At 31.3% G+C, this 24,668-nt stretch overlaps 2 protein-coding genes across 2 annotated transcripts; both read right to left on the minus strand.

Annotated features, from left to right (window-relative positions):
- Positions 1–247: 247 nt before the first annotated feature.
- Positions 248–1,547, minus strand: LOC140871403 (transcription factor MYB1-like). Its single transcript, XM_073273903.1, has 2 exons — positions 1,216–1,547; positions 248–1,125 (listed from the first exon to the last, which is right to left on the minus strand). The coding sequence occupies exons 1-2, from the start codon at positions 1,346–1,348 to the stop codon at positions 431–433; spliced, it is 828 nt and encodes a 275-aa protein (XP_073130004.1). The 5' UTR covers positions 1,349–1,547; the 3' UTR covers positions 248–430.
- A 7,941-nt stretch (positions 1,548–9,488) lies between these two features.
- Positions 9,489–15,015, minus strand: LOC140871428 (uncharacterized). Its single transcript, XM_073273929.1, has 8 exons — positions 14,707–15,015; positions 13,075–14,265; positions 12,863–12,953; positions 12,598–12,755; positions 12,453–12,504; positions 10,725–10,804; positions 10,556–10,649; positions 9,489–10,361 (listed from the first exon to the last, which is right to left on the minus strand). Exons 2-8 carry the CDS (start codon positions 14,239–14,241, stop codon positions 9,814–9,816), a joined length of 2,190 nt encoding a protein of 729 aa, XP_073130030.1. The 5' UTR covers positions 14,242–14,265; positions 14,707–15,015; the 3' UTR covers positions 9,489–9,813.
- Between the last annotated feature and the right edge of the window lie 9,653 nt (positions 15,016–24,668).

The raw sequence follows: 24,668 nt of genomic DNA on the forward strand, positions 1-24,668 counted from the left end.
AATTTTACACTGGGTTTTCAAATGTATGGCCAAAATTACTACACGAATCTGTAGTAAATCCCTGTATTCGAGTAATTAATTGTTTCAATGTAACATGATTAGTACATCATACTTTTTAAATTAGGAAAAATTACAATCACATGTAGATACACTATACTTTTGAAATGATAAACTATTTAAAATTAAAATTTAAATAAGTTTATGTAAGTACGAAAATAATATAAAACTATACGTGCAAACTTCAATATACATATAAAATTACTCCAAATTTATTTATCAACAGGACCGAAGAACGAGCCAAGTTATTTAAATACAAACACTCTTAATTAATACAGAACAAAGATCATTAAACACAGATGGAAGGCACAAGTTTAATTATATAATAATAATAATTATATAGTGAAGATTAATTATTTGATAATTTCGCCACCTAAAGAAGCTGCAAATAGTCTTCGTAGACTTGGTCCAACATATACGCATCACTTGAAGCATCCGATTGAGGCAGCGGCAGAACGCAATAGCCACCCAGAAAATCGTCGTCGCCGCCGCCGCAAACTCCATAGTCACCAACTTCCGGCCAAGCCATCGGCACGAAAGACGCCTCCGGCTTCCTGCCACTTCCCTCCGCCGCCGGCTCGGCGCCATCGCTGCTCGAAAACCCACTCAACAAGCTGTCGAGGCTGTCAGTCCTGGAGAAACCCGGAGAAATCCTAATGGCTTTGGGCAAGTATACTTTGGTCTTCTGAATTTTCTCTGCATCATCAACTTTGTCATCGGCTTCGGCCCTCTCAACCCTCTTCGGCTTTTTCTGTTTCTTGGCCACTGTCGGCGCGGAGGCGGCGGCGGATTTCTTGAGTTTAGGTGGCTTGGGCAAGTCCTTGTGCGGCTTAGGGTGGATGCCGGCATTGTTGAGTTTCTTAAGAAGATAAGTGTTCCAGTAGTTCTTGATCTCATTGTCCGTTCGACCTGGCAATCTTCCGGCGATTAGGGACCATCGGTTTCCCAAAAGTCCGTGCAGCCTGACGATCAAATCCTCCTCATCTTGGCTGATGTTGCCTCTCTTAATCCCCGGCCGCAGATAGTTCATCCACCTCAATCTGCAGCTCTTCCCACATCTCAGCAAACCTACATGTGCAAGTACTTGGCAATCGATCAAGATATCCAGAGCAGATAAAAAAATAAAAAAAAAAAAACCCAGAGAAAATTAAAAGGTACCAGCTTTCTTAGGGAGAGATCTCCATTGGCCTTCACCATTTTCTTGGATGAAATTAGTGAGCAGAGTATCTTCCTTGGTAGACCAAGGACCTCTCCTCAAGCCAACTTTTGCACAGCAAGGGGATCTTCCCATTTCTTTCGCCTCAGTTAATTAAAGAAGTATGTGTATTGTATTGTATTAAAGGTATAGGAACACACGAGTTAAAAAAGAATAATAATTAGGCAAAGGCAAGGCGACCAACGAAAGGCCTTTCTCTCTCACACAGCAGCAGTAGCAGCCACAGAGAGAGAGATTAGGCAGAGGTCACGAATAATGATGAAGGCTTTGTGTTCCTTTATAGGCCACCAATAATTGAATATATAGAAATGATGGCCAGACCCCTAAATATTGTAATTTCATTATTATTATTATAATAATAATAGACCCAATAACGCACGATGGACATCAATTGGGGTTATATTATTATAATCACAAATATTTTGCATTCACTTGCTCCAACAAACTTCCGAATACACGGCGGCTATTGTACCAACGCGTAGCGGGGGTTCACTCCAAGCTAAAAAACGATTTATTTTTTTGTTTATTTCATCTCGTTTTCATTGTTTTTTTTTTTTTTTTTTTTCCAAATACCAAATTCCTCGAATGTTCTGGGGAACTTTTTTATTTTTGCATGTTTCTTACTTTCTTTCACTTCAATCCAATTTCCAGATAGAGTGAGTTTATCAACACTTTAGTAGATCATGGCAAACTTTATATTGTGAATTGTCTACTTTGTTCATGATTTGTATATATTTAAAAAAGTTAGTGAAAAATAAGTGAAGATGTTTTTTTTAAAAGGAAATTATTATGATTCAAAACTGAATAGTCAGTGAAAAAGAGTTTCTTTAAAACTTTAACACTACAATTATCATTATAATATTATTATAAATATCGTTACTATAAATATGTTGTAATATTTATTGTCAATAATCAACTTTATCTAATTAATTTGTATATATTTCAAAAGATTTTTTTTTTGTTGAGATTATAGACTTGTTCTTTAACTCAATCTCAAAAACTAGCTAATTCAAGGAATAACATGATCCCAATATAAATATATGTGATGGTTTTTATTCCTACTTCAATCCTATGTTCATATATGAAACTCTCAAGAAGTTTATATCATTTGAGTTCATATATGAAAATCTCATAAATTTTATCCGTCGATGTGAACATCTTAACACATCTCCCACGCTTAGAAATGAACATTTTGATTTTTTGAGCGTATATCATATTAACGGAAGGTCTGAGCTCTGATATCATGATAATATTATGAACTTAGGAACGGAGAAAAACCCAACCTCAAAAAGTAACTCAAAAAAATTATTGTCAAATTCCATATATAACATGATCAAAGACTGTATCAAACAATATAAGACATCTATACAATTTTTGTAAAATAAATTATTAAGATAAAATCAAAATAATGTAAAATAACTCTACGAGTCCAAACTGGAAAAATCTATAAAAATTTTAAAAAAATAAAAAAAAATCTGAAAAAATTGTAGTACACTATGTCTACATATTAATTAATATACATATTATATAAAATTATGAAACATGGGAAAAGTTTTTATTGTGAATTGTCAAATTTGTTCTTAATTTTTATGTATTTCTAAAGTACATTAGTATTTAACAGTATTTTCCTTAATAAATAGCTGTGTGTAAACCCGTGAAATACGATCTAACTGTATAAAATTATTTATCTGCTTTATTTGTTTAAATTAATTATCGGTTACATCAACAAAAAATAAATATAAATCTTATATTATTATATTAAAAAACATCTAATTAATTAACTAACTTTCAATTAATTGTTGAAACTTGATTTGAAATTACTATTATATTCTAACATCATTTTCAATAAAAACCAAAATTATTAGGTAAATTAGTCATTTCATATGGTTTTCTCTTTGTTAGCCATTATATATTTTGTTTTTACTAAAATGATGTTCATTTTGTGTCATTTGATGTTTTTTATATTTACAAAAATGTCACCAACTTTCTAAAATTGATAAATCTGTTTAGGAAAACGCTATATTTTTTGCATGTTTTAAATTTACAATTTTTTTCTTTTTTTTCATTAAAAAAACAGACTGTTTGAACACGTAATGCGTGCAGCGAAATTTTAGTTTTTAGGTTAATTAAAATCTTCTTATTTAGTATATATATAATGCGGTATTTTAGAAAATTACAGAAATGTGCATCACTATTTTAAAATATGCGCATATGAAGTGAAGAATAAATCAAATCAAACTCATGAGATGAATCTTAAAACAATTTTAATGAAACGATTGAATCATTGCAGATTTTTGAAAAGCCAAAAAATTCAAATGAAAGGACATGATCGATAATAAAGCAACAAATGATCTAAAATAGTGGTGATGAAAAGATATGATTGAAAAAATAAGATACAAGATAATGATATTAAAGAAATCACGATAACAAAACATTACAGTCGAAATTGTACATAGAAACTTACAAGAAGTATCGGAAATTTAAAAATCATAGGGTGAGAAATTATTGTATTTGGAGGTGATTTCATGCAAATTTTACCATTTATTCCAAAAGCAACCATTCATGAAATGATTAACACGAGTTTAATAAAATTGTATTGTACCAATTATAGATCCATCATTTTTTTTTGAAAACATGTGAGCAAGATATGAATCGAGGTGGCTATAAAGATATGATTAAATTACTTTGTTTTCGAAGACCATTAACGTATATGAGTACAAATTTAGTTTATATATATATATATATATATGTATTCCATATGCTATCATTAGGAAATTTGTGGTGTACGTATATTTCTGTGGCTTGAAATTTAACACAAAAATATCAATGTATACATGGAGAGAGTAGTAATAAATGAAGTAAAGTATCTATTAATAAAACTAGTTATATGGATGCTACTTCTCACAATTTTGTTTTGGTTTGAAAACACCTAAAATATTGCAAATAAAATTATTTCGTATTTGTGTCGATTTTTCTATTTTTACTATGTTGTTAAATTATGTTTTGGCTGATAGCATTATGATATATGTAACAGAAATTCTTTTTTAGCCATCGACAAATACAAAAACGTAAATCAGAAGAGCATGTACTTCAGCTGAAACATTAAGTGAGTGTAATTACATAATCAAATACGCTTACACGATAATGTCTCCTACGTTCAACATACATAATTTTTTTTTAAATATAGAAAATCTAAAAATAAAGAAAATGTATTTTTGCTCTATGCGTTTAGCTTTTTTGGGATTTTAATCCTCAATGTAGCAAATTACAGCTTCAGTTCGCCAATTTTTTTATTTTTTTGGAATTTTAATCTTTTTTTCGATTTGACAAAACCTAGACCGTTGTGTTGTCGCACCAGCAATATGAATGAAAAATATTTGAAATTTTCAAAAATAAAAAATACATAATTAAAACTAAAATTTGATAAAATAGTAAATCAAAATCGTAAAAGAATCAATAATACAATTGCCAAAAATTGAATTTTCAGTAAAAAAATATTATTTTAATTTATCTTTAATATACCCAACCACTTTGGTTGCATTTACTTGGATGGAGGCAGAATGACTCACGGGCAAGGGCAAGCCCATAATTTGATTCCGTAAATCGGATCTAACATTTTTTTTTTTGAATTGCATTAGTTAATATTGTGGACACTTGGTGTGTCCACAACACCACATAGCTTGGGAAAGTATTTATTACACCCTATACTCAACAAATAATAAATTCACGACTTGTGATATATTTTTATTGAGTGGCAAAATAATTTAGAGAGCGTTTCCCCTATCCAGAGAGAGTAATAATTTGAGAAAGAAAAGCAAAAAAGAATCATAGTACCATCAGTACCTTTTGGAATGAAGTTGCTTTGAAATAAGCAAAATATGGTGGATAAAAAAACTTTATGTCCTTCTGTGTGGAAAGATATAACCATTTTTTCCCATATATTTATTAATTTTTTTATATCATTGCTCGAGCCGAAAGCTGATGAAACACTCTTAAAAATTAAAACTTGAAAACATGTCTATATGGTATAAAAAATTAACTAAATCAGTATATTTCATAGAATAACATTTTCTTTACATCGATAAGTTAAAGGAACATCCATATGCAAAAGTATATAAAATGACATCAGTAGCTAAGACAATACAACTTCATTAGACCGTAAACTGATCTTCTCGTCTTTTTCAAGTTCTTCATCGTTTTTATTTAGAAAATAAATGTAAGGTGTAAGTATTTGAGAAAACAATCGGCAAGTAACATATGGGATTTTCGAAAAGAGCATTACAAAACATAAACATAATAGAAATTAAAGTATGTCTTTCTTGCACATCATTTCATCAACTAGACGTAATCATGTAAGCACCGAAAATCCTTTTATTTTCTCATACATTGTTTCTCTACATGTTAGTTGTTACTTACTTCTGTGAAGGACATACGGTTCACTCATCAAATAAGGGTAAAAAAATTCAGAAAAGAGATTTCTCGTTGTATCAAGGTCATATCAACGATCCTACAATATCAAGGTCATACTATCATTTAGAATTCGATTAATAACAGAATTTGGAGAGCACATTTTTCATTCCGGAAACACATATCGAACGAAGGCATGATCAACATAAATAAGACATGTTTAATCGATTTAAGACTGAAATATAAAGTTTTAAACCAAAGAGCCCACTTCCAAGTACGTACGAATGACACGAGGATAAAACTTAAGGAGTGTTTGCAAAATATTATGCTTTTGTAGAAGTGATTAAATTTATAGATTATAAAAAAGTTAAGAAAAATCAAAAGTTGGGTTTGAAAACAAATGTGAAAATCTAAAAATCAAAGTTGGATAGTGTTTGATAAATAAGTGATTAGAGTAATTTTAACATTGACATTTTTATTTGAATAACTTTTGAAGAATCATAATCGACTAGCTTTTGGATTTCAATTAAGTTAAACATAAGCTAACACATAATTTGGGTTTAAAAAACACACAAAAGTGATTTTTAAGCCAAAATCTAATAATCGTTTTTTAGTGATTGCAAACACTCACTTAATTAGTTGCGATAATGCAGCTTAGAATGACTTGTTCCGTTTCGCGTAAAATGTTACTTCGAGCATAATTTTAATTTGCAAAGTTTCTTAATGCACTCGTGTGTGCCTGTTCGTCCCAATCCGTTGTATTTATAGGTCTCGAAATCCAAATTTGTAACTCCCAAATCAAAGTCTCATTGTTGTGAAGATTATACAGATAATGACCATTAATCTAGCCTTAATAGAGCATACAGGAGGCACTGCCTCAACTCAAATTCAAGAGTTGAGATTTATCAATACATATGTGGTCTATAATTTTTTCGGTGGTCCTCATAAATATTGATAAATCTTTATCCTTAAAAATATCATTGAGATAGTGTCCGTAAAGGTAGGACGAAATTATCCGTCGAGATATTAATCTAGCCATAATGACCGTCGTGATAATTTGAAACCGAAAATTCGCTTGATTTCATGCCAACATAAAGATAATACTCTAATGTTGAATCTAATTGTCCAAAATTGATTTGGATAAGTGTAGTCTATAGAAATATATGAACCTACATAAACAAATTGAGATTTGACCGTTAGATGTTGAGCAATTGTATCACGCATGTGCTAGTATCTCATCTATCCAAAAGTTCATTTCTTTATTTTATGGCTGACATGATCTTCATACATACTATTCAAATTTTAATCTCTCTCTCTTACTATAGTAAAGTTACTTCAATTAAATGATTTTAAATTAAGTGATGAAACTTCAAATGAATTTACAATCATATCACAATTTAATTTTAAACAAAACTAAAATGACTCCACAAATTATTCATTTCATATAGTCTCTCTTTTTTAGTCATTTAGTGTTTTGTTTTACCAAAATGAAACTCATTTTGTACCCTATGATATTTATTTATTTACAAAATTGTCATTAATCTTTGTAAAATTGATATATTTACTGCACTTTGATGACTATTTGTTTACAAAATTGTACAAGTTGTGCATTTTTAAATTTTAATATTGATTTTTATTTTTTTTAAAAAAAAAGGATTGTACAAGCATGCAATGCGTGCGATATAGTACTTTATAATGTCATATTAAATAGTAAAACCTGAATGAAAATTACAATTATAACATCATTTATACATGTAATATAATATAGTTATAAGGTTAAAGAGTTAGAATACCCAACTTATTTATATGTATCTAAAATTACAATATCTTCACTACTTTTAAATTTTTAATTTAATAATTATTATTTTACATTTATCTAAACATTTGATTCATCACGTGAAATTAACGCAAAAATTAATCAACACATAAATATGTAGACACACACGTCACATATACAAGACACTAGTTTGAATTATAGCTGAGATAATTTTGTCGTCTTCACCTTTAAAATTTTCTCAATGGTAAAAGATTTGTTAGAAAACTCCATTTAGACAACTGGTGCATCAGACTCGGAAGGTTCTTTCGAGCTTTGTTAGTTCAAATGAAATATTCGTATATTCCATTTTGTCACTCTCAACTATTTCTCCTGCTCACTTAATTTTTTTTATTATTATTGTTGTTGTTATTATTAACATATCGCTGTAATCTCTGTTTATTATTGATTGTATACTTTGTATGATATTTGCCTTTTCCAATTATACTTTCTATCAGTTTATTGCATTGCAGGCGTACTAAATTAAATATAAGGTGTACGAATTTTTTTTTTTTGTTAAAATCGAAAAAGTCGTAAATCTAAATTGAATAAACCAAATACTTATTGTAAATATAATTCTAAATGGAGCAGAAAATGGATTTTGAGAACATGGATACATATGTTAAAACCAAACTTTATATAGTTTGATTTCGGATAATATATGTCAAAATTGAATTGCCGGAAAAACATAAATTTTATTAGATTAATAATTTTGTTTATATTTTTATTTAATAAATTATAGTTTATGAAATGATATTTAGTGAATTAATAAATATTTTATAATTTTTAGTGTATTTTTTGTTTAATTTATTTAGACATTATATTTAATACTAAAAAAATATCTAAACTGATAATATGTTACTATATTTTAAAAAATCTTTTTGTTATTTTAAACTATCAAAACCGAATAAATCGAATCGAAATAACCGCCTCGATTTAGTGAAAAACCGAATCAAAAGAAATGATTTGGATAGTGGATTATATATTTCTAAAATAAAAAATCGAAATAAATTACATAATTCGAACCGACCGATGAACACTCTTAATCAAATTGCATAACTTCACTGTCGTGTTTATTTTTATCAACACATTAGTAATTTGTTAGAATCTCAATCCCCAACCAACTCCTAAAATTTCCTGTACGAGGCGAACATTTCATACAAACTAGTTTATTGCCGGAGGTACAATAACAGATTTTGGATCGATGAAATAAGAAGAAATTTCTCACAAGGTCGAAATGAGTACGTACTGTACGTGCCCCTGCATTCCCTACCTCTTGACTCAATCTGTAACGATACAACCAAACCGACAAAATAGGCAAAAACTAATAATCAAGAAACATCGTCGGTCCCCAAATTTTTGGACTCGATTTGAAAAAGGCCCACTCCCGCATATTAATTGTTACGATCGAGATGCTAATTGATTCAATCATGCATTCACCGATCCGGGGGGAGATGTATCATCTTCATAGGCAAGTAAGAGAGACTCCATGACTTAGTTTATAACGAGTTCGGTTCGGTTGGGTTCGATTAGTGATTTATTTAAGTCGTGCGAATATATATATAATAGATACTTCATCCTCCCAAATGTGAAATTCTTTTTGCTGTGCGGAAAAATCAATTCATGACAACGGAGATTGAAATAATTTGTCTCTTTCTGTACTAAAGAATTAGTGATGGAGGCATGTCCCAACATGTGCAACCAATAAATGCAATTATGGCATGCAGCGCTTGATATAGTAGTTAACGGTGAGAGACACAGCGGAGCTGTAAAAAAGGCAGACCCACACAAAGGACAATCAATTTGACACCAATGAAAGAAATAACAGCAAGATTTGCAAGACCCCATGTGTATACGTACCTCTACCCAATTTCAAGGAACACAAATATTTCACATCATTTGTTTCCATTGACACATCATCTCATTAACCCCACCACACCACTCCACTCGGACCACTCCACACATAAAGATGCTTTTGTGTGAGTAATGTGAATGAAATGGTAACTTTCTGAAAGAAGAGAGTTTTAACCGGAGAAAAATCATCTACCCCAAGAATTTATACATTTGATTTGGTCATCAAAAGCCAGGAAAAGAATAGAAAAAAGAAACCAAGCCACTTGGTTGAGTTGTGGCCGGTCGTATACAAACTCAATTGCCATTGCCTCTCGGGGCATCATCATCTAATTTAATTTACTACACTTTTGACCTATAAAGAATATACTTTTAAAACAAACACCGACTCTCCTCGGTTCTCAATCTACAGTGTGACTCAAATTTCATGGTCCATGTTTTCCGATGGTGCATTCTGCGGTATAACGTCTCAAAATCGAATGGGTAAACCATAATTGAGAAATGTTCGAATGCATCCATCCCAACCAGCTGTTACTATCACAAGACCCCACAAGTGTGGAGTGTTCAATGCGCTGAGCCAAGCATTTTTTAGAAACTTGAATTCTGATTTACGTACAGACGGTTTGCCGGTCACTTGTCTTGATTTGGGCAGGCTCTCCTCCGGCCATGTAGCAGATCCTCTGTATATGGCGTCTAAGAAAAACCCAAGGCTCATGGTAAGACAATCGGGGAAATATGCGGGTAACTTTTGGAGAAATTTCTCATCACAATTTCCGTTTCTTAAGATACTTTCAGGTAGTGATCCCAACTTATTCTTCAATCCACACCATGGGATGGCGATGGAAGAATTGCGGGAGAAGAAACTCTCGCGCGATCCTAAATTCTTTGGTCTAGACGATTTCTGGTCCTGGGAATTATAACTCCAGACATGGACATTTGAGTCCTCTGTGGCCGAAACAAAGTGTTCTCCATCCGAAGTGAAAGTCGCAGCAACATGACTTCCTGAACTACGATTCCCTGGAGGAGTCCAAAAAAAAATTTGAGAAGGTCACTTTGGTCACTCAGAAATAATATCATTGAACCATTTGATTCAACAAACGATGAGAATGGTGGTTTTCTATTCTACAGCGGTAAATTTATTATTATTGAATAATTTGCAAGCCGAAAGAATTTTTACAGAAATGGCAAACAAGGAAAGAAGAACTTGTCACCTCGGAACTTGCCCACAATATTGGTCCCACAAAGAATTCGAACTTGTGAATCCGCAGAAGTAACCATTACTTTGCTCGCATCACTTGGGCAAAACTGAAGGATTAACGAAATTGTCAAACTAAATAGAAACCAACAATTAACTATGACATTAATATCTCATTTGACAACCTGAAATCCAGTTATCCTCTTCCCAGATTGCTTTTTCTTCCCTTTCAGGCAAATTTGGTCACCCAATTCCAAACGATTATCTACACGAAAAGAGGATAAGACAGGTAAAAATCAGCTCTTAAACGCAAAAGTCAACAGAATGGAACACAGTAAAAAATGAAATAGTACAGCATTCTGCTGAGTATCATTCTGTATGTCACTGACATGCACAACTCGTACAACATATTTACTTAATTAGAATGTTTCACATGTTAGACCATAATATCCATCACATTCTTTCAAGTTCACATTGTCCACTGGTTTCATTGCCAGTAATTTCCTATTCTCCTGAGTACATATTGTTTCAGCATTACATATTTAGGTTTGTTGTCCAGTTGCGGTAGTCAGGTATTGCCATTATGTTCCTTCCCTAATATCATTATTAGAATTTAAAATGAATAGATAAAAAGAGACTAGGAAGGAAAACGAAGGGTCGATAGTCAAAGGCCATATGCCAATGGAAATGAAAATTGGAGTGCGTATATTCAATTCAAAAACCAGTCGCTACATAAAGCAAACACATACACTAGTGATGTGTTGTGCTCTACCACAAACGTTGGCTGGCGTACAACTGTCGAATATCCGTTTAGAAGAAAACATATTTAAAAGAAATACAGAGTACAAGCATCAAGACTTTTCGGAACATAAATGAACGGATGATGATGTAATAAATTAACCAATATAGACAAAATCATAAGTATTGCATTGAGAAATACATCCACTTAAGCTCGTCATTGTACTTCTAGGTGTGCTCACAAAAAATCCGCATGTACTTTGTAAGGAAAGGTAAAATCTTAACAAAATTATTGTTTTTTTATGGCAACAAAATTATTCTTTTTATTGTATTTAAATAGTTGAAAATTTGCTAGACCATTTATATTTTAATCCACTTCATTAAGGCACATAAAGTTCTCATTATGAATTGAAATGAGAATTAACAGAGTCCTAGTGTTGTTCAAGTTTTCAATTATTCTTTTAAGTATCATAGTTAAATTGGTCAAATGAGTGTGAACAAATGGCAGGTATTAATTATTGTAAAAAGCAAAGAAATTAATCTAACTTGAAAGTTTTTTTGATGCATTTCTTTTCTGTCTGAATCTGGTATCCAAATTTCAAACATCCATTGGATATACATATCTTGTTCAAACATTAAGAATCTAATCAAATACAATCACAAAAAGAGTTGTTTTTCTAGAAATATCTGAAAATTTCTTGTGACACAAAAAATAAAAAAGCAGCCAAATTTTTACACAAAAAAAAAAGGGGGAAAACTAAGTCAAGGCTTTGTCCTGTGAATATGTAAACCCAATAAGGATGAGATGATAAGATTTGTTTAAAAATGAAATTGTTTTATGCGCAGAATCAGATTAACTGTCTATAATGGACAAAGGGGCATTCATGTAACTTTTGAGAAAAATAAGAAAGTGCAGCTCCTTAAAAAGCAATGGAATTCCATCAAACACTAACCAATGATATTTCATATTATCAAGTGTATAAAAAAAAGGATGACACTGCATTCAAGATCTATGACCACATAAACTTCAAAAAATAACAAACCAACAAGGTCCAATCAAAATGACTACTTATTCAACTGCTTCTGAGCATCAGAAGGCTCTTTGTTTTGCCAGTGGCTTGGTTCTAAAGCAAAAATAGAAGCAGTCTGGGATTATGTCAAGCAGATGAGCATACCTATTACATCATAGAAACGGCAATTGCCATCAATAGAGCCAACAACTCCTCCCTGAACCAAGAATAAACAGTGATTTTAAGTTTCAACAGAGATTCCAAAAGTTTTTAATAGTAAAACAGCTCGCAGTTATGTATGTGCATCAACCTTGCCATCAGGACTATAACACACCGCAGTAATGATTTCCCGAATATCAGTCCAATCAACAACTCGACAGCCTTGAACCTCCCAAATGCGTATTTTCCCATCTATTGAACCACTGACAAAATAATTATCATCCGCAGGATTGAACTCAACGCAAGTCACTGCATCACAAATACATTAGAATTAAATTAAATACCTGTAAAAAATGTTACATTAAGCAGTATATTTGCTATGTTGGTGTGAAATATTCCTGTTTCCAGATCCTTACCATAGTTATTATGAGAGAAAACTCCCAGACAATGATCATGATCCAACCTCCACAAGCGAGCAGTTTTATCAACTGAAGATGACAGTAAATGCTGCCAGTCCGAACAGAAGCATGATTAGATTTGAAGAACATCACTTCTAATGAGAAAAACAAGAAATCACAAGCAATTGCAAAAAATAAAAATAAAAAATAGCAAATCCGGGACCACGAACCCCATTCTTAGACCATGAGAGAGCTAAAATCTCCCCTTGGTGTCCACAAAACTCGTGAAGAGGCTTCTCCAACAACTGAAAGACCTTTTGCGGAAGAATGACACAAGCTGAATCAGTCGATTTCCTCAATATTTTTGTCTGGGTAGTATTCTCTTTGGTGCCATTCAGAGGAGCTAGCTTAGAAAAATGATTCAGCGAAAAGTACAAATGGGAAGGGTCAGCATCTTGAAAATCAATTCGTTTTACAATGTCATCTTCAAGGACTTTCCAGACACGGACAATGCCATCTTCCCCAGCACTAGCCAAATACTGACCATCAGGGCTGAACTTCATTGTCGATATTGAGCCATTGTGGGCAAGAAATTCTTGCCCAGCATAAAGACAAGATAATTCTTTCAAGTGTTTTCTGCATACATTTACATCAACTATTCGAGAAGCAGACTCTGTCTCAGAATTAATTGCAATATTTTTATCAATGAACCGCTTTGCCTTATCAGTAATATGAGTCAAAGCATTGAATTTCTTGAGCCAATAGTTTTTAACTTTCTTCTCTGCATCAACCAATGCACACCCTTTCAAGTCTTTTCTAAACAATCGGAACATTGGAGAACCAATTGTTTTCTGACATTCATCCATAGATAACGTTCTATCTGAACTCGTCCTACAAGATGTAGAACTCGTGCCAGTGTCTTCGAGTTCATCGACAACAACTTCAGCTTCATCGCACAAATTCTTGATTCTCCAAGTAAAATTATCCTCTATTGTACCATCTTCTAATAAATCTGTGCCGTTATATGACCGAAAGGAATGCAATGAATGACTTGAAAAAAACCGTGGGTTCGAATCCAAATCTGCCAGCACAGTCTCACCAGTATCCCTCAATCTGTCGACATCTCTTTTCGTTTCTTCATGCCACAGATCTCCTTCGTCGTCTCCAAAAGTTTTGTGCCAATTTGGACTCAAACCCATCCGTTTCAAAAACTTACCACGCCTCTCTTCAATACTATCAGGTTTCTTGCTCCAATACTCATATCCTAAAGCACAATCTCCAAGCCCCGAACTCAAAATCTCTTCTGAGCAATCAGAAACCAAATCTGATACAGAAGATACTTCATCACGGCTGTCAAAGAACCTCTCGTCTTCTGCATCACTGTAACTAGCCATCATAATACTGAATTCACTGACCCAAACCTACATCCCAAAATAAATTTTGAAATAAAAAAAACAGTGCGACATAATCAAATTGCATATACTTGTCCAGAATCACTTCAACCGAACATGTTATTTTACACCACAAGCAATATCACAGTCTCAAATAACAATAATAACAAGAATAAAAGTCTTAAGTCTTATTTATCAGCACATAAACCCCGCATAAATTAAACTAACAAAAAAACGCCAAGTTCATAAAAATGGGGGAAAAACTAAAAAGGACTGATAACAGATCGATTCAAACCGCGCATAACGTATTCATTCACCTAAACCACTGAAATAATCTTGAAATCAACATGTAAAACACGCCAACGCCCATAAATGATCGAGGTTTGATACCACATAAACAAAACCAATCTAGGAAATCAAAATAACCATGTCACTTTCAGGAAAAAAAATCAAAATCGAAAATTCCCTCACCTGGGGCTGTCAAATAGCTAATTCAAACCCCAGAAAACCCATCCTCTCTCAGTCAATCTGCAGCCGAAAATTCCGCAACCTTGATAAAACCCAAGAACAGAACATCAAGCCTACACTAAGTCCATAAATAAATAATCACAAACCAAACAAAAAAAAATGTTGCAAATAATATTTTATAGGAATTTAGAGAAGATGTGAGATCTCAAACGAGATTTCAAATAAAGGGGAAAAAGGAACAAGGCTAGAAACTCTGCTGCATCTCTCTGGAATGCTTCTCCCCTTTTTCTCATTCCTTTCTTTTTCTTTTTTTTTTTATTAGTATTGCTCACTTTTTCATTTATTTGTTAGATCAACCACTTTATGCGAAACTACTTTCATGCCCTCGAATCTGATACACCCGTTCAACTAACCGTTGTAACGATGACTTTTCCATCTTACGGTGATGTGTTAACATTGACATTAATTGTTATTTAAACCATAATTAATCAAATGGATCGAAAACTTAGAATAAAAAGTCAAATTATTTGGTAAAAATAAAATTAATTAATTATATATAAGAAGTAAATTCAAATTACCACTTTATGGTACTATATATATTTAGTCAAAAAATTAATATTGTTGTGATAAAAATCAATTGCAAGAACCAAAAATTGACGCACCATCTACATGTCTGTTGCTTGATGTTATGCTGTAGAGAAAGTGGTAGCTTTACGTGTGTGGAATAATTTGAAACAAAATAGTTGACTTAATTTGGTCTATAAGTAAATTGTTAAAGTGTGAAATCATTTTATAAAATAAAATTACAATTCCAATTACACATTATTATAACCTTATGCACAAAAAAAAAAAAAAAAAGGCAAGCGATTTTTAAGAAGTGTGGTTTGTTGTAATTCTTGACCAAATAAAAAAGATCGAATAATGCATGCGGTGTGGTTTGTGATTACTTTTTTTTATTAATTGTGATTTTTAGAAAAAAAAATTGAAAAAAAAAAAAAAAAAACAGTTTGATACAATTCGATTCGGGCAATTATGACGGTTAATAAAAACTTTGGTCACCCGGCCTTATATATGATGTTGAGCTGAAATATGAGATTTTTTATATTCAACAAATAGTAGACATATAAATTGTGGAATGAACCGGAGAAAATATATATCTTAACAAACGGAACGAACTTATATACATATTAAATAATAAATATATATTAATGATGATTTTTTTTTGACATCTTACCTCATTTCACATTGATTGTATTGTGAGTACATATCACATGGTCGATATCATCTAATTTTTAATGGATTCTATGTGTTTATTTAATCTTGTTGCTTGTGAATAAATTCTATATAAAAAAAATATTACATATGTAACGAAGGTTAGACACATAACACACATTATTTTAAAAATTAATAGATATTTTTATTCGTGCAATCGATATTACTTTTAAAAATTTATAAACAATAATATAACCGTAGTCCGTATACATAACTTTTATTGTATATCTGACATATCCCATTATTATATATAATTCAACACAAGCATTAATTAACCAACCACTGACAAGACTCAAAACATTCTTAATTATTTACATACTTAATTTATTTTTTGCAATCCATAAAATCTATATGTATATAATATAATATATTTCTAGATATTTGCGTATTGTTGAAACAAAGAACATATGGTTGTATACGTCAACTCAGTAGCCAACGTGAGAAACACACGGTTTATATATATCAAATTAATTATTCTATAAATCTCAACCATATCCTACATTTATATTTCATTTTTTTTTTAAAATCTACATTTATATTTCATATAAGAGACTACTGCCACGGTATAAGAACATTAGATTAAGAACATTAAATTAAATTGGAAAATGCACCCAACTTACAACTCGCTCGATGAAACCTAATTTCTAGGTCATAACTAATTGCCGACACATCTTCTTGCGCATTTTAACGATTAATGACAAATGTATAAATTTTATTGTACATATAATGTTTTCTGTGATTAATTAGAACGTGGAGTTATTATATTAAATGACAAGTAGACAACTATGCGTAATTCTATTACAAGAAGTTGACATCCACTTTTAATGTATTGCTGATTAATATATAAAATTCATTTTCAAATAATTATCTGTAAATCGTTTGTTTACTACTTTCTTATTATATGATACACAGGAAATTACACCAAAGTTTTTATGTTGAATTATTATTATTTGCCTTGTAATGTTGCAAGTGACAGAGACATGTCCAGAAAATGGAATCGATCCCACACCTTATCATGATACATTCATTACTCAGCATTACGCTTCTCGTTTTTATCTCGACTTGTTGGATTCTACGTCCAATGTTTGTCATGTTATCATCCAATAGATTGTTGGAATTGATTATTAATAATTTTTTAAGATCAAAATTAGAAATAGTCAGGGATTGTTAAAGACATACATTGGACGTAGACATAAAAGGTAAAGAATTTTTCAAATAAACTCAAAGACATAAGACAACTCCAGAGTTTTTTTGGAGTAGTTAATTTCGCAGGGATGTTCATTAACAACCTAGCAATGTACAGAAAGGTGTTCAATCCTTTGTTAAAAAAGGATGCTAGGTTTATATGGACAGAAGACCATACTCAAGGGGTAAACCAATTAAAGGAGATATGTAAGAATCTCCCAAAAATGGCTATACCCGAAGATGAAGATGATCTGGTTTTATTTACGGATGCTAGTGACGATTGGTGGGCAACAGTCCTTACCAAGATCACTCCGGATGGAGAAATACCATGCAGATACTGTAGCGGTCTTTTTTCAGAATCAGAGGCCATCAGATGACATATCAACGAAAAGGAATTTTATGCAGTTAAAAGGGCTTTCGAAAAATGACCATTATTTTTACTTGCTAAAAAATTCACGCTAAAGGTTGATAACACCCAGGTACAAGCTTTCTTAAAAAATAAGATTGAATCTAAACCTGATAAAGCTAGGTTATTAAGATGGCAAGCATTATGTCAAAATTATATTTTTGATATAGTTATTATTAAATCTCATGAAAATATTCTTGCAGATTTCTTAACAAGAGATGGAAGGCAGTGACGTGAATTTCATCATGAAAATGCAGAGGCATCTCAGGAAACACCTTGGGTTGCTTCAAACCGAGTTCAACCAGTTAGCCATTAATGTTGAAATGGCTGGCAGGTTACAACAAGCTGATCAGGTCAAAGTATCTAATCGAATTACATGATGTATGCAAGCTCAAACACAACTATGTGCTGCTATTCAAGGGCCAATTGTAAAGGTCATAGAGAAACCATTGGTTTCTCATAAATAAGATATGCTAAAACCATTAGTTTTACAAAAACAAGAAATACAACCACCGGTTGGAAAACAAGATGTTGAGGAAGCTAAAACTCAAAAAACAAGTGCTAATCTATCATCAGCTTTTGATGATCTAGATGAAGCAACAATTGATGAGGATTTCTCATCAAGTCAACCCTTCGCCTCTGGGGTAAAAGAGGAAGAGATCAATTTTAGGTCCAACACTGACAAGGGCAAATCTAAGAACGATACTAATCCAGCTATTATTTCTCCATTTCAGTTTTATCAACAGAGGTGAGAGAAATTAAGTACAAGAAGTGAAATTAACCCTAACACTTGCAGGGTTGATGTTGCAGGGATATATCCAAGGGTATGGCTAAAAAACAATGTCAATCCTAAGGATGTAAAGCATTGATATGAATTTGGAGCCTTGGTCTCAGTTTATACAACGTCACCAAGCTTCCCGGAGATATCACAGTTACCCAAATGGATTCAGGAAGCAGTCCAAGAAACATGGGCAAATAACGACCATTTGTCCAGAGGAGATGTGCTTGCATTATATTTCTTTAGTGCAGCTCCAGAACCAACAGGGAAAGGATCACACGAACCCTTTCATTTCATCAAGCTAAGGAGACCTGACATGAATAATCAAAGATTCATTAAGAACCCTATTCCTGAGGAAATACCATTAGTGTCCATTTTTGGAGAAAATGAAATCTCAACCAGAAGGGCATGGGGTATTTGGGTTTGTCTCACCGAGATGAACAAGGTCAAGTTTTCGTTCAAATTTTATCAGAATTCTGCGAACGGATCATTCCTAACACAATGATAGGAAAAACTACGGCTTTTGCGAAAGAACTCTTCGAAAAGAAGAGAAACTTTTTATGGAACAACAAGCTGCCGGGAAGTAAAGAGACTCGCCGAAAATTTTGTAACATGGCTCATATCGGAAGATGGTCAGAGAACATCTGCCCAGAGTATCCCAGCCAGAAGGAGCCAGAATTCGGAAAAAACTTCAGACCCCGAACGGATCGAAAAGATTTTTTCGAGACAAGCAAAGGTGGACAAGGACCACCAAAGATGCGTTTTCACAGGGGCCTACTTCAAAAGCAAAAGATGCCCCGACAACAATAAAACAGGCATGTGAGGAGAATAAAGCCAAAAGAAAGTGGCAGGTATGTGATTCCTCCACTAGTAAAAGATGACATCAATAATGACATAAAAAATACAAGACAGCTGCCTCCTCCACTAGTAAAAGATATAATCAATAATGGCATAAAGAAATAGAAGATAGCTGTAAGATTTCCTGAAGTTTCTCGGTGAAACGAGTGGAACCTCAGCTATAAATACAAGCGTTCAAGGAAGTTGGAGATATCGATCATTCCCTTAAGTTTTCTTACAAATAAATTGTTGTAATATTTCTCTCTCTATTGTATTAAGTTTTTTTTATGTATTACAAGAACAAGGCTACTATGAGTAGCTAAACAAGTTGTCTTCTCGTCTTCAAAAGATTTGATTTATGTACTAATATCATGTCTGAATAATTTATTTAAAGTCTTGTTCTTTCATGCTCATATTTTATAATTAAATTTATATACCATACGCCTTAAGGTAGAAAACGAATTAAGGCTGTGCTGGGTGTCGTTGAAGGAGCTTATGCAGAAACCATCTGTTGCGACTGCGTGGTTGGAGTGTGAGGAGCACTTCGTAAAACTCGGCAGGTATGACCCGACGACATTTTGGTCAAAGAGGTATTTAAATTTATTTCATTTGCGTAACTGATAGTCTTGCATGGTCGGGACTGGTTCGATAGGTTAACAATGTCACGTACAAAGGATTAGTTGCTAAATAATATTTAATTCAAAAATGGGGACCACTAGGGAGTTGAAATAAAGAAAATTATAATTAGGGAGTTAAGATAAATCTTGAAGAGTTGGTAGGGATTTTTAAATCATTTACCCTTCATTTAAACTCCTATATTGTAAACACATGGGATTGTTTATATTGAAAAATTGTAAGTAATTAAAAGAATTATAATTTATATAAAATTTAAATTCAGTGCAATACTTAGAACTCATACTGATATTGACTTTATTCTAAGTTTTGTTGTAATATAATTAACTCTGAATTTTCAAATATCGCGTGTAAGAACTTTGACCATTCTTGCCGTATCAAGAAATATATTTGACGTTGAACATTCTTGTGGTTAGCTATTTGGCAAAATGGGTCGGTAGTCAATGCCGACCCACTATACATATATATATATATATATATACATACATAATATATATATATATATATATATATATGCATGCATTTATTTTAAGTTAGTTTCCATTTTTTTTTCTTGCCTTTCCTTTATAAGTCGTAACTAAATCTTGAAAACTGCTAAATTAAAATCGAATAATTCAATTTGTTTGATTATTAATTAATCACCACGAATCAAAATGTAGCAATTTCAAAGAAATTTGGAGGACAAAAGATTAGAATTGATACTTGGCGTGCATGAGATGTAGTTGAACAAATTAGTTTTGAACATATATGTACACAGTATAGTTTTAATAAAATATGTAAATCGTATAACACAAGGTAGCTAGGTTAATTGAATCATTGAATATAATTATGGGTGAGTTTTCGGTATACCATATAAAAAATATTGATATTAAAAAAATTCACACTAATCGAAATTTTGATATGGAAAAAATTCATATTAATACTGTATAGATACAAAAAAAAATCGATATACTAAAAATATATATATATTAAAAAAAATTCGGTACGGCATGACAAAAAATCGATATTTTGTTTCGATATCTCAGTCCTAAATATAATACATGATTTTAAAGTAAGATAGTATTCCGTCTATGTTAATTATACATAAAATTAGATTAAACTCCATCGAAAACAAAATATTTGGAATTCCTGCTTTACCGTCCAAATCATGTGATCGGTCGAATATCTGCATTTTTCTCTTTTTCCCGTAATTTAGGTTTCGTTTGAACATGTACTTATAAAACGTTTTTATAAAAATATTTTTTAAAATATTTTTATAAGATATTTTAAAAGTTGTTTTAAGAATAAATATGTGTTTGAACAACTATTATTTAAAAATATTTTAATTTAACATTTCAAAAGTAATGTTCGTCTTTACCTTCCATATTTTCATTTTAAAAACATCTAAAAATATATTTCAAGTGTTTTTTTTAAAAAACTATACTTAGATAAAACTTTTTAAAAAAAAAATTCAAAAACATTTTACAAAAAATTTATCTAAACACATACTTTAAGTTTTTTACACTTATAAAACACTATAAAAGTTTTTAAATACATGTCCAAACAGAACTTTATATTATACACACGATCATTTAAATGGACTTGGGTACAGTGAAAAGATCTATATGATCACTTGACTCATGAGATGAGATGATAAATAACATAAATCTTTTTTATATATCTTATTAAACTCGAGTCAAAATGTGGAATAACGAAATTAAGATCCTCTTCCGCTTTTGGGATGAGATGATAAATTTGAATAATAGGATAAGATAACTATTTTTTAAGTAAAATTATTGTAAATTTCGAATCAAACATAAAATGATGTAAAGATATTGATTATCATATTTCACACCAAACTATGCTTTGATTATCATATTTCACACCAAACTATGCTTACTTTTAAACATATAACTAAAACCCACAATAAAAAGTGAGTGAGCTAAATGTTTTTAGTAAAAGTCCAGTACCATTGATAATTTGTTTAATTGTTTTCATGTATAAGTGTTTTTAAAGTATTTTCATCTGAATTTATATTGAAAATTAATTATAGTATTTAACTCGAAAGTAGTAGTTTAAATGTCCTAAAACATTTTTTTTTCTCTTTATTGAGTTCGGCGAAATCTTCTGCTTAGGAAAAAAAATACTTGAAACATTTTACATGTTATAAACAATATAATTTCTTTCCCAATATTCAATTATCATCTAATCATTTATAGATATTCAAAACGCACATATAACATGCACCAAAAAAACACACACACACACACACATCGCAAAAAAATTTATGGGCACAAGAGTTTTGGTACTTATTTGATGGCATGTGAGGTTTTAACACATCAAAATTTCACGAACATAATTCACTGAATTTTTTGTCGCGGTTTTCAACCACAAATTCATATCACTCCTAATTGTAATAACATAAATTTATCTATACTATTATATAAAAGTTGAGACTCATTTAAAAACTATTTTTGGTGTGTTTGATGATACCAACATAAATTTACAAATTTAACCCCTAAACATGCATTGTACTTCATATAGAGTATTGGATACAATGGTAAAATGTAGTTACATTTCTCACTCCTACTATCAAAAACCACTTCATTACCCACTATTTATGTCTTGCTAAAATTAAGGATTCATTCCAATCAATTTCATTACCCACTATTTATGTCTTGCTAAAATTAAGGATTCATTCCAATCAATTTCATTGTATTTCTTTAATATGGACATATTATTATTTGCAAAATATTAAAATTTCATATTTATTAGAATTTTAATTAGACATTATTTATGTACACGCTATGCTAGTTATAATAGAAAAAGTCGTGAGTTTAAATCCACGTTAAAACAAAAACCCTAACAGACGGATATAATTAAAAATAGTAACAATACTAACAAGCCACCCATCGACAAGTAATTAAAAGTGTCATTCTTCGTCCTTTTACTTTGTGTGTTTGGAATTGGAAATGAATATTGAACTTTTGCAGCTTTGTGGAAAAGATGGAATTATTAATGCCTCTTGTTTCCAATTAATTCTGGGTTTTCATTGCCGGCAGGCCGGCACGTGAATGTAATAACTACTTTTATAAAATATTTTATGATTTATTGAAAAACAATAATACCAAATTTCAATTTTAAAAATTTTAATTATCTTACATATGTTTTAATTATTGCTATTTCAGTCGTCTCTCGTTTTTACCCAAAAAAAAAATTGGTGAAATTTTTGAAAAGTAGTACAAAGAATCCGCAATCTTCGACCATTTTTCGAGCTCTCATTTATTCGGAGGTACAAAGTCCGCAGTTTCACCGACTTCTTGGGAAATTTGGTAAATTTGATAGAAAGATTAATTGAACATCTTATACATATGACATTGGCAGTACACGAAAAACTATTGTGAAATCATCTTATGGGATTAAGTTCGTGGCAGTACACGAAAAACTCTTGTGAAATCATTTTATGAGATTAAGTTCGTGATACGGATCTCTGCTTGATTGGACTTATGAAAAAATATTTTTTATATCAAACAAATTAATTTTTATTTTATATAGAGATTAAATTAATCCATCTCGATAATAAATATTTGTTATCGTTTCAAATTGACGGAGCCTTGTCACTTACCGTCCATATCGTTATCGATCTCATTGTGGGCTTGCAATCCGAACCATGGAAGTTAAAAATTAAATAAATTAAATCCGAACCATCGCAATTCTATAAATCTTACCGTTTGGGCTTCCATTTTCACGACACAATGGATAACAGATTATTACGAAAATAATTATCATATGACCTTGTTCGTGATTATATCGCATGATTACAAAATAGAAGAGAACATCTATAGTGTGTAAAATCTTTATCAGAGGTATACTATTTTTTGTTGTTGTTGCTTGCACATAAAAAAAAAAAAAAAAAAGTTTTGTGTTTTTCAAAACATATATTCTTTGCTAATTAGTTTCTGCTTAATTTTATTTAAGCTGATTTGATTTTGTTCTCTACAAAAGTGATTTTGAAAAAAAATAATAATAAAATCACGTATTCATCAAATACTACATAGATTTCAAATTTTCAACTATTCATTTGTGCTTTCAAACACACGCTTATAAATTTTCTCAATTTTTTCGTAATCTATATATTTACTCGCTTATATAAAAGTACATAGAAGTTTTTGCAAAAAAATCCTTAAAATCTAGTTAGTTTTCATAATTTGTTTCATCTGCATACCTTTTAACCTGAAGAATAGCGTAATTGATCTTTGCATTCGGGTTAGTCTGTGTTACATCGTGATTGTTTCTCCCCCTATTTCAATATCATTAGATTACGTGGGACCCATATATATTTTATGGAAATTGACATATGTCTTGATGATCTAATGGTTAATATTTGACCACATCATGGGAGAAAAAGTACTCCAGGTGTAGCATAGAATAATCCTTTGCATCCCCTATCCCAGTATCCAATGTTAAAATCTTTTTCAGACAACGTTTGACTCGTATGAGAAGATGATTAAACGTTTGACTCGTATGAGAAGATGATTACTGATTTATAATACGACGATAATAAATCGAATTCCAATTATCAAAGAATTAGAGTAAAACATTGAATAAAATTGGAACATATAATATTATACTTGTCATCAAGTATTGCCAATAAAAAAAAATACAATTTGCTGCTTAATTATATATATACAAGTACAACACACACGTACATGTATATAGAAAATCTTATTGTGGTATAATTGATTAAAGATGGGCTTACACTCATGGTCCATCTCTTAGCTTTTGTTATAATGGTCCTATGATTTGAGAAAGCCCAGTACTATATTTTTCTTAATCACTCTTATTTAAATCACCATATGCATGTTGTAAAGCATT

Source organism: Henckelia pumila, unplaced genomic scaffold (assembly GCF_033568475.1).
Source record: "Henckelia pumila isolate YLH828 unplaced genomic scaffold, ASM3356847v2 CTG_461:::fragment_3, whole genome shotgun sequence".
Taxonomy (NCBI): domain Eukaryota; kingdom Viridiplantae; phylum Streptophyta; class Magnoliopsida; order Lamiales; family Gesneriaceae; genus Henckelia; species Henckelia pumila.